The sequence below is a fragment of the Sphaeramia orbicularis genome, chromosome 10 (genome assembly GCF_902148855.1).
Source record: "Sphaeramia orbicularis chromosome 10, fSphaOr1.1, whole genome shotgun sequence".
NCBI lineage: Eukaryota > Metazoa > Chordata > Actinopteri > Kurtiformes > Apogonidae > Sphaeramia > Sphaeramia orbicularis.
In genome coordinates, this window is record NC_043966.1 from 18,132,261 (window position 1) to 18,144,747 (window position 12,487).

General features: G+C 35.7%; 1 protein-coding gene across 2 annotated transcripts in view; it reads left to right on the forward strand.

The window, feature by feature from the left end:
- ppargc1b (peroxisome proliferator-activated receptor gamma, coactivator 1 beta) overlaps positions 1-12,487 on the forward strand; it is a 142,420-nt gene that overhangs the window by 107,564 nt on the left and 22,369 nt on the right. For both annotated transcript variants that reach the window (XM_030144876.1, XM_030144877.1), the window contains exon 4: positions 12,171-12,296. In XM_030144876.1, the coding sequence (XP_030000736.1) occupies positions 12,171-12,296 (126 nt within the window). The remainder of the gene's footprint in view (positions 1-12,170; positions 12,297-12,487) is intronic.

Below are 12,487 nucleotides of genomic sequence, written 5' to 3' on the forward strand. Positions count from 1 at the left end.
AGCATAAATATTCTCCGAGCTGCAGAGCCTTTCACGTTAGCAATTACACACCGAGTTGTGCTCTAAACAAAGTCTGTCACTGAATGGAGTGGAGATTTATGGAGACTTAAAATGAGTTGTTGGTTGTTTTGCAACACTAAAGGTCAGAATAGCAAAGTCAAAAGGCCTCACAAGAATATGTAAACATGTTTACTTAATATTCTGTTAAGGGTGACTGGATATGTCCGCAACTGAGTGGTAATTATTATGATCATCGTGGAGAGAAGTTTTTTTTTTTTTTCACTTTATAATTAAATATTAAAGCCAAGATCATTTCACATATCATCACTGTCAAGCAGAAAACCTCCTTTTGTCATATTTCATTATTTTTCTTCTGTTTTTTTGTAGTAAATCAATGCTGTTCATTACCCTTTAAGTGTTTAGAAATATTTAGCTAATGAAAAGTTTTAAAGTTGTTGAAGCAAGTAGTGCTTTGATCTATTGATGCAAGAAATAAGTATAATGTTCGTCAATAGACTTAATATAAGGAAAAACCTGTGACTAAACCTCATAATTCTGCCCAATCTGCACATGTTGGTCCGCATTAAATGCTAAAGTAAAAGCTCATTTTGAGTTGTAGGTACGGTATTTGTTTTAAAGTGTTAACATAAAAGTAAAATTTATTGGAAAAATAAAGATTCAAGTAAAGTTCAGACCCGAATCCTACTTAAGTACTGTAATGAAATATACATACTTTGCTACTTCCCACATTTGTGCACAAGTACAGATGGTCAAAGCTGATAAAGTCTGAGTTTGGAGAAAAGTTTCTTCTGTGTTTTAATTCTATATTAGCATTTATTCTCTCTTGAAAATGCATTTGACTTGCACTTCTTAAGCAGACTTTTTTTTTTTTTTTTTACTACCATTAACCTCCAGTATTCTGTGGGATATGTTGAAAAATGAGGCTTTCACTTCAGTATATCCTGGCATTAAATAAAGGATTATGATAATAATACTAGCCGGACGGACTTATATTTTAGCTCAGGTAGAATATCTTGACAGTACTGTGAGCTGTAACTTTCCCTCAGGACTGCATGTATACTGGTTACAGGATGTGATTGGCATCAGAGAGACAAATGACTAGAGGAAGGGGCATTCCTTCCAAAGTGGTGGAAATTGTAATGACTCTGATGACCTTAGATGCTTTCAGGGCAGTTTGGCCGAAGAAATGCCACGTCCCAGAGTGGGAACTGTGAGTGTGCTGGCATAGTAACGGCAAACACGCCTCGGAACAGGACACAGAACTGGTTTTTGTTGCTGTAGTTTGTTAAATGTCATGGAGGTATTGTTTAGCGCAAAACAACTGATGATTCAACAGGACTCAGAGGTCAAGCGTCCAGATGCCATCGCTGTTGTGTTGCAAAACATCACCGCCTTCTCCTTGTGTAACCTTGAAGCCTCCTTGGTTATCAGTCAGCTTGTGTCAAAATAAGACGGAACACAGGCCTGTTAATCAGTTACGCCTGCCGGTCCTTTCATTCTCTGCCTCCGTCGAGTTAGGAACGACACTGAAGGTCATTAAGATTAGGGTTATTAGGGTAGAGGTTAGTTAAAACAGACGGACAGGCTGAACATCCTTTATTTACAAGGGGCCAAACTCACACGTTTTAGCTATATATTTTATTTTATTTCACTCGGTTCAGCTTTAATTTCAGGTCAATCCAAGCCACTGGTGACAGTTTAACACTCATATTACTGATGAAATTCAGCTCAGAGGTTCAAACTTGCACAACTATTTGGAGTAGAGCTTAAGAATTGTGCAACGTCTCATGAACTTCGTAGAAATTTTCACAAGAGTTTTATTCAAGAAAATGTAAGACACGTACCGGGGAAGCATGTGAAGTCTAGGAACAGGCGCTGTTCCATGCCCACTCACCCAAATCTGAAGCACATAAACACTCCTGCTTATCTCCGTATTCATTAACACTTCTAATAACCACTCTAGTCCTGCTGTTACTATTCACCTATAACAATTACTGTGATAATACGACGCCTTCAACAGAAATTGCTGTTTACAGTACAGTACAAGGACCTATATTTAAACAAGAACTTTTCCACAACTCTGTGATTTTGTTCTGCTTGGTTAATTAATGTTTTCTCCTACTGAAAAGTGAGTGAAAAGTAATTCAGTTTCATTTCCATAAACCAACTGTAGTGATAATTTCTCCACTTGCTTCAGTTTTTAAAGTGATACTTGAGGCTTAGGCTGTGACCTGTGTCTACAACATCCCACACAGAATAAATGATTCCACATACTCAGAGGATCTGGGATGTGTCTTGAATATTTATTTAAAGGATGGTTTCACAGATTCCTGCAGCGCTGCCTTTTACGTACTTAGGATTTGTGAAACCCAGTTTTAATTAAGGGGAACCCATTTGTATCGTGTTGCTAATTGCAAGAGTAAGATACATAACACTACAATGAAATGTAAATCCATAATATAAGATCCGAAACGGTGCAATTAGTTTATTTGTTTACTACACTTTGGAAATCAGTTAATGTGTTAGTTGTATTTGGAGATATTTGATGAGGTGTGCAGAATCTTACACTATAAATTCACATAGATTCTAGTTTTAGAAGTTAATATAATGTAGTTTTAGGTCCCAGGGAGATATCAAACTTCTGTTTTGGGTCTCAAGATGATAAAGTTTTGGAACCCCTGATTCAATCTAATGATACAAACCAAAACATCGATTGTGTTTACATGCAAACTAGTATCCCTGTTATGAGGATTATCCTGCTTTTGATCGTATTCAGAATAAATCATTTACATGAATACAATGAAATCTAAATACTCATATCCCTGTGTCTATGATGACTACTTCCCAGTATCCTGGTTACTCATCACTGCCACAGCTATCTGTGATGTTTATGCTGCAACATGGTAATTTAATCTGACATTTCAGGAGCTGATACTTACTTTACAGTTAAAGTGGCTGCAGAAAAGGTTGCAGCTTTGGTTTATAGCAAATTTAACACTATGAAATGTCAATATCTGATTGCAGATTTGTTTTAATGTTATTCTTTTACTGCCAGTGATAGATGAGAGCAGCAGGTAAACACATCCTTCAGCTGTTCTGTCACCGACACCACACAGGACAAAGAGGAAGATGAATATATGGCAGTAATTAATATTCATCTACATAGTTTTGTTTCTGTAGTGTCTACCATGACCTGACTTGTTGCACAGTTCATGTTGTTACCCCAAAGTAGGTCAAAGTTTAAATTTTTCATTAATTTTTGAAATCTTTTTTTTCCCATTTACTTATAATGGACAAAATTTCAAATGTCTACGAAAACATCAATTTTGTTTCAATTTACTTCAAACTTGGCATATATATATATATATATATATATATATATATATATATATATACATATATAGAGGCAACTGATATGCTGACATCAGCACACGCATAGACATGATGACATCAGCTGGATCGATGTGAGGGGCGGGGTTTGTTGTGCCTGACACCACTAGGTAAACCTACGTCCAGTTGGTTGTTACACCATGGACTTAAACAGATTAACACCTGGATGCTTTTTTCCAAGAGTAATCTGTCAAGTATATTTCATACTTTTCCTGCAGAAAATTAACCTCCTAAGACCCAGGAAATGTCAGCAAAGTACAAGCTTTTTTTGGTTTTTACTAAATAAGTGCCTATATTGGAAACATCATGATGCAACAGTTTTTTCAGATCCAGTTTTTAAATTTTTTATGGAATGTCCTTTGTGTTTGACAGTTTTCTTTTTTTTTTTTTTGTATAAAGTTGTGAAACTCTCTTTCCTCAAATGTGGACAGAAAATCCATAGCTGGGTCTTAGGAGGTTAAAACTGAACGTCTCTGTTGCTAAAACTGTGGTTGTATTGCTGTCATGTCATTTAGCACCTACACACTAACCTACAACCTGAAACTGTTATAACATGTATACAGTTGTGGCCAAAAAATGTGGCAGTGACACAAATTCTTTGCATAAAAATCTAAAAGAACTGAATATGCAACTGTGCGAAAACCAAATTTGTATCCACACCAAAATTTTTGGCCACAGCTGCACATGTACTCCAGCTAGTGTCCAGGTTTCTCAAAACTGGGATATGGTCTTACCCAGGATACTGAAATCTGGATATGAAACAAAAAGAGGGAATACAGGAAACCACTCAGTACCCAGGACACTGATGTGCTTGTTAATACAGTTGTTGAAATTAACAGACTTAAACTGCAGTTAATAAGAATCCACTGACACTGACATGGTAAAGACACTTCCAGTGAAAATCAGTTTTAGCAGCTCCTCATGACAGCAAGAAATTAGACACTATTAGAAACAGTGTTGTATAAATAAACACTAGTGAGTTAAGTTTCAAGTGCCAAAAAATCTATGTGGTACATGATGTCATGACAACTGCCCACAATGTTTTAAATCAGGAATTCCCGCATTCTTAAAGCTAGAGATGTGAAACTATATTTTGATGTCTGCACGGACCAATATTTATAGAAAAATACATCATGAATGACAATATGTCCATCGTGGACTGAGATATAACGAGCAGTCACTTCTGACACGTAGGAGTAATGTTAACAAGTATCAAATGCAACTCCACCCATATGTAGTGATAACGATAGAGCAAAAAATAGCAAAATGTTAACAGAAATAAATGAATGGACACAACTACAGCCATTTTATCTCATTGTAGCTTGAATACATTTAATATTTTCCCTTTTTTTTGTATTATATTACATTATTTTAGAAGAAGAATCAATAACCACATGCATCCGAATCAGAGCGGACTGAAACTGGCTTCTACACACTCATATTACTAGAATTCTCTTGCTCCTTACAGTTTTAACCGACTCCAGCAGTGTTTCTTTTGACACTCCCTCCTCTTCCAGCTGATGCTCCAGTGATCTGACGACCCCTGACAGAAAACAGAATATTTCGCTTTGCCCTATATGTGTATCATATCATCCGTGGCTCTGTTTCCATTGTGTGGAATATCAGTAACAAAAATAGCATCCTGACATTCACATCCACTCACACAGAAAAGCCTGCTGTAATGACATTACACTGTTTACTCTACTGAAGCTGCCAGATGTGTGTGTTTGTATGTGTGTGGTTTACTGTCACATGACTGCTGTCACTTGTGTGTTCAGCCCTGAATGTGGCGGCTCCCTCTACTGGTGTGAAGTGATACTGCAGATGACCCGCTGTCCATGCTGTGTCTGTACATCTGTACATCAGATTACTGTTTTTATTGTTTTTTTTTCTTACTTGTAACTGTTATTCCGTCAGTTATTGGGTTTTTGTGTGAACCAAACTCATAATTCATGAAAAGTAAGACTAAACCTTAAAGAACCAGTGAAAAAAGTCATATTGCTCATTCATATAGAACAGGGGTGTCAAACTCATTTCAGTTCAGGGGCCACATTCAGCTAAATATGATCTGAAGTGGGCCGAAACAGTAAAATCATAACATAATAATATATAAATATGGTCAACTCCAAAGTTTTCTCTATGTTTTAGAGTGAAAAAAGTAAATTTACATTATGAAGAGGTTTTCATCTACAAACTATCCTTTCAAAAGATGTGAATAACATGAACAAACTGAAAAAAATAAGTGTAATTATAACAGTATTCTGCCTCAGTTTATCATTTACACATGTATATTATAACTTACAGATCACAGTGGATCTACAAATAGACAAAACATTTAGTAACAGGCAGAAATGTGTTAAAATTATACTTCTCTCTCAGGTTTCATGTTCATATTTGTTCAGGTTATTCACCTTTTTTGTGAAATTATACTTTGTTTTAGTATAAATACATGAAAATATTTACATTCACCAAGAGAAAAATGTGGAGTTGTCATTATTTATATGTTCTTATGATAGAATTTTCCTGGTCCTGCCCACTTGAGACTGAATTGGTCTAAATGTGGAACCTGAACTAAAATGATTGTTAATATCTTAGTGTAATTTTTGCATTTTACAAATTCATCCCAAGGGCCAGACTGGACCCTTTGGCGTGCCAGATTTGGCCCCCGGGCCGCATGTTTGACACCTGTGATATAGAAGATAAAAATGACTTAAAAATTGTAATAAATAATGCAATATGAACCAAAAAGACAAAGAATTGCAGCTAATATCACCATAGTTATTCCCTTGTATTATGTAAATGGTTCACAGTGAACATCAAAAGTCCATTAATCTGATAACTGTACTTGAAACTGAAGAACTCTTGAACTGAACATCGAAGTTCAAGTATTAACTACTCAAATATAATTATAATTGTTTAACCTAAGATCAAATATATTTTTGCCTGGTTTTCCTCCTGTATCTGTCTGGTTTTGGAAATCATATTAATCACATTTCTTTCATTCTTCTTTGAATGCATGTATAAATCACAGTTTTTATTATAGTCCAAAACACTAACTAACTAAAACTAGGAATAAAACTAAATAAAAACTAAATAAATGTCAAAAAATAAATCTAAAACTACATACATTTGTCTCAAAAAACTCCCTAAAAGTAGGTTGAAATCCAAAATGTGAGACTAAATCAAGGGCAAAACTGAAAACCTTTGAGTATATGATAAATTATACATATTTGTATGCACGTTAATGATACTCATTTAAAAAACAACAAGACAACACATGTAAAAATAACAGCATCAATGCCACACAGTCCACAGACATGAACCAGTCACACACTCAGTCATCAAACACATAATTAATCCCACATTAGAAGCAAAACAAAGATCAAATATATATTTGCCTGGTTTTCCTCCTGTATCTGTCTGGTTTTGGAAATCATTTATCACAATTTCTTTCATTCTTCTTTAAATGCATGTATAAATCACAGTTTTTATTATAGTACCAAAACACTAACTAACTAATTAACTAAAACTAGGAATAAAACTAAATAAAAACTAAATAAATGTCAAAAAATACATCTAAAACTACATACATTTGTCTCAAAAAACTCCCTAAAAGTAGGTTGAAATCCAAAATGTGAGACTAAATCAAGGGCAAAACTGAAAAACTTTGAGTATATGATAAATTATACATATTTGTATGCATGTTAATGATACTCATTTAAAAAACAACAAGACAACACATGTAAAAATAACAGCATCAATGCCACACAGTCCACAGACATGAACCAGTCACACACTCAGTCATCAAACACATAATTAATCCCACATTAGAAGCAGAGTTGAATAAAGGCTGATCAGTAGATTCACAGACATGTTGGGACACTTCAGGGGTCAGTGTGTGTGTGTGTGTGTATGTGTGTGTGTGTGTGTTGTATTGCTTGTGTGGTCAGTGCGTTTGTTGTATTTGTGTACATGTGTCTCTGCTCCGGCCTTTCCACTGTGGTTTCAAATGCACCTCAGTCTTTATATGTGTGTGTTTTTGTGTGCGGTCCCATGAAGAACAAGGCCTCTATTGATGCTGCCAGTGGATCTGGACCGGATCCAGGGTAGAGTAGAGTCTTTGAGGGGCCCGGATGTTGTCGGAGAGTTTTCAGTGCGTTACACAGACACAGACCGTCAGTCCACTCTTCACTATCCTCAATGGGACTCTCACAGGAGCATCATCACACACTCTGAGCCAAGCTGGCTCGCCCACAAAGGGCCGCGGTGGCCCCATTAGCGATGCCGACCATTTTCCCGTTCAGTCATTTGACCCACGTAGTATTCTGTAGTTACAGCTCTGATGTGTTGTTTATACTTGTTCTAATGATCAGAAGCATCACCACACAACCACTGCAATGTAACCCAATCAGGTGGTTTCAGTCACTCACACTGGAATTGGCTTTTTTTTTTTTTTCCACGTTTCATTGCAGGAAGCATTGTCATCACCTGCCATGTTTGAGTGTGGACTAGAGACTAGAGACAAGACTAAACCTTAAAGGGGTGATATTTAGCTTTTTTAAATGGAATTATGCATTTTAAAACATTCCCCTGTGGTCTACATAAGCTGTAAATGCTATACTTGGGTCTGAATTCTTCATTAATTCAACTCCACAACCCTATTTTTGAGTAATTTTTGAGCGCTGGCCCTTTAAATGCACATGACCCCACCCCCTTCCAGGTTGTTGACTTTGCTGCTCTGTCCGTTTCAGCCACTTGAGTTCATTAATAGGGGTGAGTATTGGCAAGAATCTGGCAATATGATAGAAATCACAATACTTGGATCACGGTACGATATATCATGATACTGTTAAAAGGGCAATATTTTGTTTGTTTCTTTTTTTTAAATGATTATTTCCTTGAAGAATTGAATTACACCAGAAATATGCACAAATACCAAACACATGTTTATTTGATAACAACAGGATCTAATGCTATATCATGAAATGTTCTGTGTTAAAACTTAAATCATGTTTTACAGACATTACAGTTTAAGATACTGTTCAAATGTTCATGTTCTATTTGTTCATAAATAACATCATAACATTATTTTTGTGCAATCCCAACAAAGGAACTAACATTATTTAATAAAAGTGTTAAATCATAATAAATAAAATATAAACAAAACAAAAATAAACCTCCACAATATCTGCATTTGAATAAATACCTAAAAATATCGATACAGTACTTTTTAATATCAATACAGTATTGTGAAATGAAATATCAGGATATATTGCAGAACCAATATTTTCTTACACCCCTATTCATTCATACAACCAACAAGTGAACAGTTTAGGTAATCGGCTCGAAGTTTGGACATATTTTCAGTTTTTACTACAACCTCAACAGTTGTCGTACTCGGAGAAATGTTCGTTGGAAGTCTTGACCTTATACAGGGGTTGGACAAAATAATGGAAACACCTTAAAAAATCAACAAAATATAATTTAATATGGTGTAGGTCCGCCTTTTGCGGCAATTACAGCCTCAATTCTCCGAGGTATTGATTCATACAACTTGTGAATTGTTTGCAAAGGAATTTTAAGCCATTCTTCAGTTAGAATACCCTCCAACTCTTATAGAGACGATGGCGGTGGAAATCGACGTCTTACTTGAATCTCTAAAACTGACCATAAATGCTCAATAATGTTGAGGTCTGGGGACTGTGCCGGCCATACGAGATGTTCAACTTCAGTAGAATGTTCCTCATGCCATTCTTTAACAATTCTAGCTGTATGGATTGGGGCATTATCATCTTGAGGTGAAAGTGTTTCCATTATTTTGTCCAACCCCTGTATGTACAAATGTTGTGACTTAACTAGTTGTAAACATAACAAATTAAGAAGGAATTAAAACTAGTTGTAGAAATCCACTCAATTTTTGCCGGAATGAATATAAAGATAGCTTTGCAGCACCTGGAGGGTTCAAATTCAAACTTTATGAACTGTTAGGGTCCAAATACACAAATAAATGAACCAAAGACTAATAAAAGTCGGTTTAGCAAAATATGAGCCCTTTAAAGTACCAGTGAAAAAAATCATATTGCTCATTCATGTAGAAGTTAAAAAAAAAAAGTCAAAAACTACTTAAAAATTGCAATGAAGAATACAGTATTAACCAAAAAGACAAATAATTGCAGCTAATATCAGTATAGTTTTCCTCTAGTATTATGTTAATGTCTAATGCTATGTCTAATAATCATGACACAACCACTGCAATGTAACTGCATCAGTTGGTTTCAGTCACTCAGATTGGAATTGTTTTTTTTTTCCTGTTCCATTGCAGGAGGCATTATCATCACCTGCCATGTTTGAGTGTGGACCAGAGGTATTATCCCCTGAACAAACTGCCACAACAAACAAGTGAATAATAAAAAAAAAAAAAACACAGATTTTGAAGCATTAAAAATCCAAGGAGTTACAGACTCATGCAAATTGCTGTAAATTCAGTAGTTTCCATGCCTTCTAATAATTTTTCACTTTTAGTTTTTGTCTTTTCTCTATAATAGATCTGATGGTTAAACTAAATCTGAAACGAAATATAGAGGGACCAGTCATATTGTCATGAATAACTTCCTCTTTCTTGTTTTTTTGTACTTTTATTGTAATCCTAGTGGTTGTTTGCGTTTTGTATAATCCTGATCTATGTTTTTGGCAGTGTAAATTATAATAGTCTTTAAATTCTTTCATCTAGATGCTTCATACTTGTTCCAATAGAAATATCAGCTGAATAAATAAATAAATAATGAATGAATGGACTGCACACAGCTGCGCATTTTTATTTAATTAAAACAGTCTTTTGCATTTCTGTACTGCATTAAAAATGGAATTTATCATGCATTACTGTTCATGACACTTCCCTCCATAAATGTTAATATTCATTTATCAGGAAATCCATTTAATGTATCCCTTCCAGGCTTCTGTCTGTTTACAAACACCATCAGGTGATCAGAGCGGATGCTTTAGATGGAGCCTCAGTATGCATTGCTTCTTGCTGTAAATCATTCACGAAGCTCTGGTGTATCCCAGCGCTCCAATCCCCATTCCCATCACATCTGTATTTCCAACATCGGCTTCTCCTGGAGCAAACGCTGCAAAGCTTAGAGGGAGATTTTCTCCCTAAGCTGATTTATATCAGCTGATAGCCCTGTCATGAAGCTAGACACTGGAATGAATAGATTGCAAAAAAATGAAAAGATAGTTGGAAATGAGGAGCATTTGTGTTAATATGCATTTGAAAGGTAATACCCTACAGGGGAGAGTTTGACTCTGTTTTCTCTTTTGTGTCATAATCTTTGCCTCTATAGAAGCCCATCTCTGCTAAAGTGATGGAAAAAAGGTGGTGTTAGATGAAATAATGAGTTAGTATCTCTTAACATGAACTGAATGTCTTGAAATAATGAGGAACTTCATTAAAAGATTGAGGTTTTATGTCAGATTTTGACTTGGCACCTTAAAATAATGACAGTATTTCTCAGTTCTGTCATTAGCTACAAAAGATTATCACAATTTTGAGATGCAACATCTTTATTTCAACTTACAGGATGTTTTTCTACAACATGCAGGTGAAAAAGAGTTTCCATAGGTTGTGTTGAAAAGCAAAGGATGAAATCGATGAAAGGATGGAGTTGGTTTGAAAGCACTGATGTGCAAAACTGAGATTGAAAGCAAGTAAGGTGAGATGAGAGAGAAATGTCATGAACATGAAGGGTGAAGATGGAAGGACTGAGGACCAAAGGAGGCGCAGAAGTGATACTGAAGGAGGATGAATCCAGCGCTTTAATGGAAAACGTGAATATGCCATGTAGCTGTCAGCTTTAGTCATGTGATGAATGTAGAGTATCATAACCTCCTGGCCCTCGCTGCACATTATTCTCTTGTACAAACATCCATCTGAAGGGCGTTAACAGGGGACGGAGAGGAGATTAACCAGAGGAGTGAAATGCTGAAAAAGGCAAATGTCGGACACTTTCATGTCAGCATAAACTCTGCGTTTGTTTTGAAGTTTAATTCACACATTGGATGAGTTTGTGTTTATATGCATGGACCTACAGATAGAGTAGCTTTTGGTTTTCAATTTCAGTTTAATTTGAATCCTCTTTAAAGAAAGTTGGATCTTTATATCATTTATATTTTTGTTAGAAATGCTTAGTTTTAGGTTAGTTTTTCTGAGTTTCAGTGTTAGTTTTTTGTCTTCTTTTTAACATTAGTATGTGTTAACGTGTTTGTGTCATTATCAACGTAAAATGAACTTTAGATAACAACAGTAAAGTCAAATCTAGATATGGGCACAAATATAACAGTTGACACAAAATGCTAAATTGTGAATTTTTTTTTGCAATTCTCCTTCTGAGGTGAGATACCAATAATGTCAATCTGAGAAAAAAAAAAAAGAAAAAACATTTAAAACATCAAAAACCAATAGATTCAGATGACAAGAGTTTTGCTTTTTTTCTCATACTAAATTGTTTAGTGTTCCAGAATTTTGTTCCCACTCAGGAACGATCATCAGTTTCTGTAGTTTTACTTTGTTTTAGTCAGATTTAAACAAACACTGCAGTTTCAGAAAATTACCTATTAGTTTTTGTCGTTGAATTTAATATTTGTGGTGACATCAGTGTGATATTGACTCACATGCCATCCTCCACATTTCTCTTAGCCTTTATGTTGAAGTGAATATGTGCTGTGTGATGCTAATTGAGTTTTGTTCTCTTTTTCACCAGTTGAGGAAGCTGCTGCTGACTCCTCCCAACGTTCCCACGGGCATCGACGCACACAAAGATGGAGTCCATGGGCATCGCTATAGCAACAGAAGCCTGCACCCAAGGCCAGTCAAACCCCTGGTCAAGGTAAGAATTACTCTTGTAATACCTGTTCATTCAAGTTGAATACATGCAGATGCAGTAGTGGTCCACTGCATTTAAAACCCACCCTCCCCTTCTTCAGATTGCGAACTAAAGCCGAAGAAGTCTATTGTAAACCCAGACACACTTCTGGACTCACCAGCTACTGTCTCATTCTCTGTGTTCTGAGCGCTGCA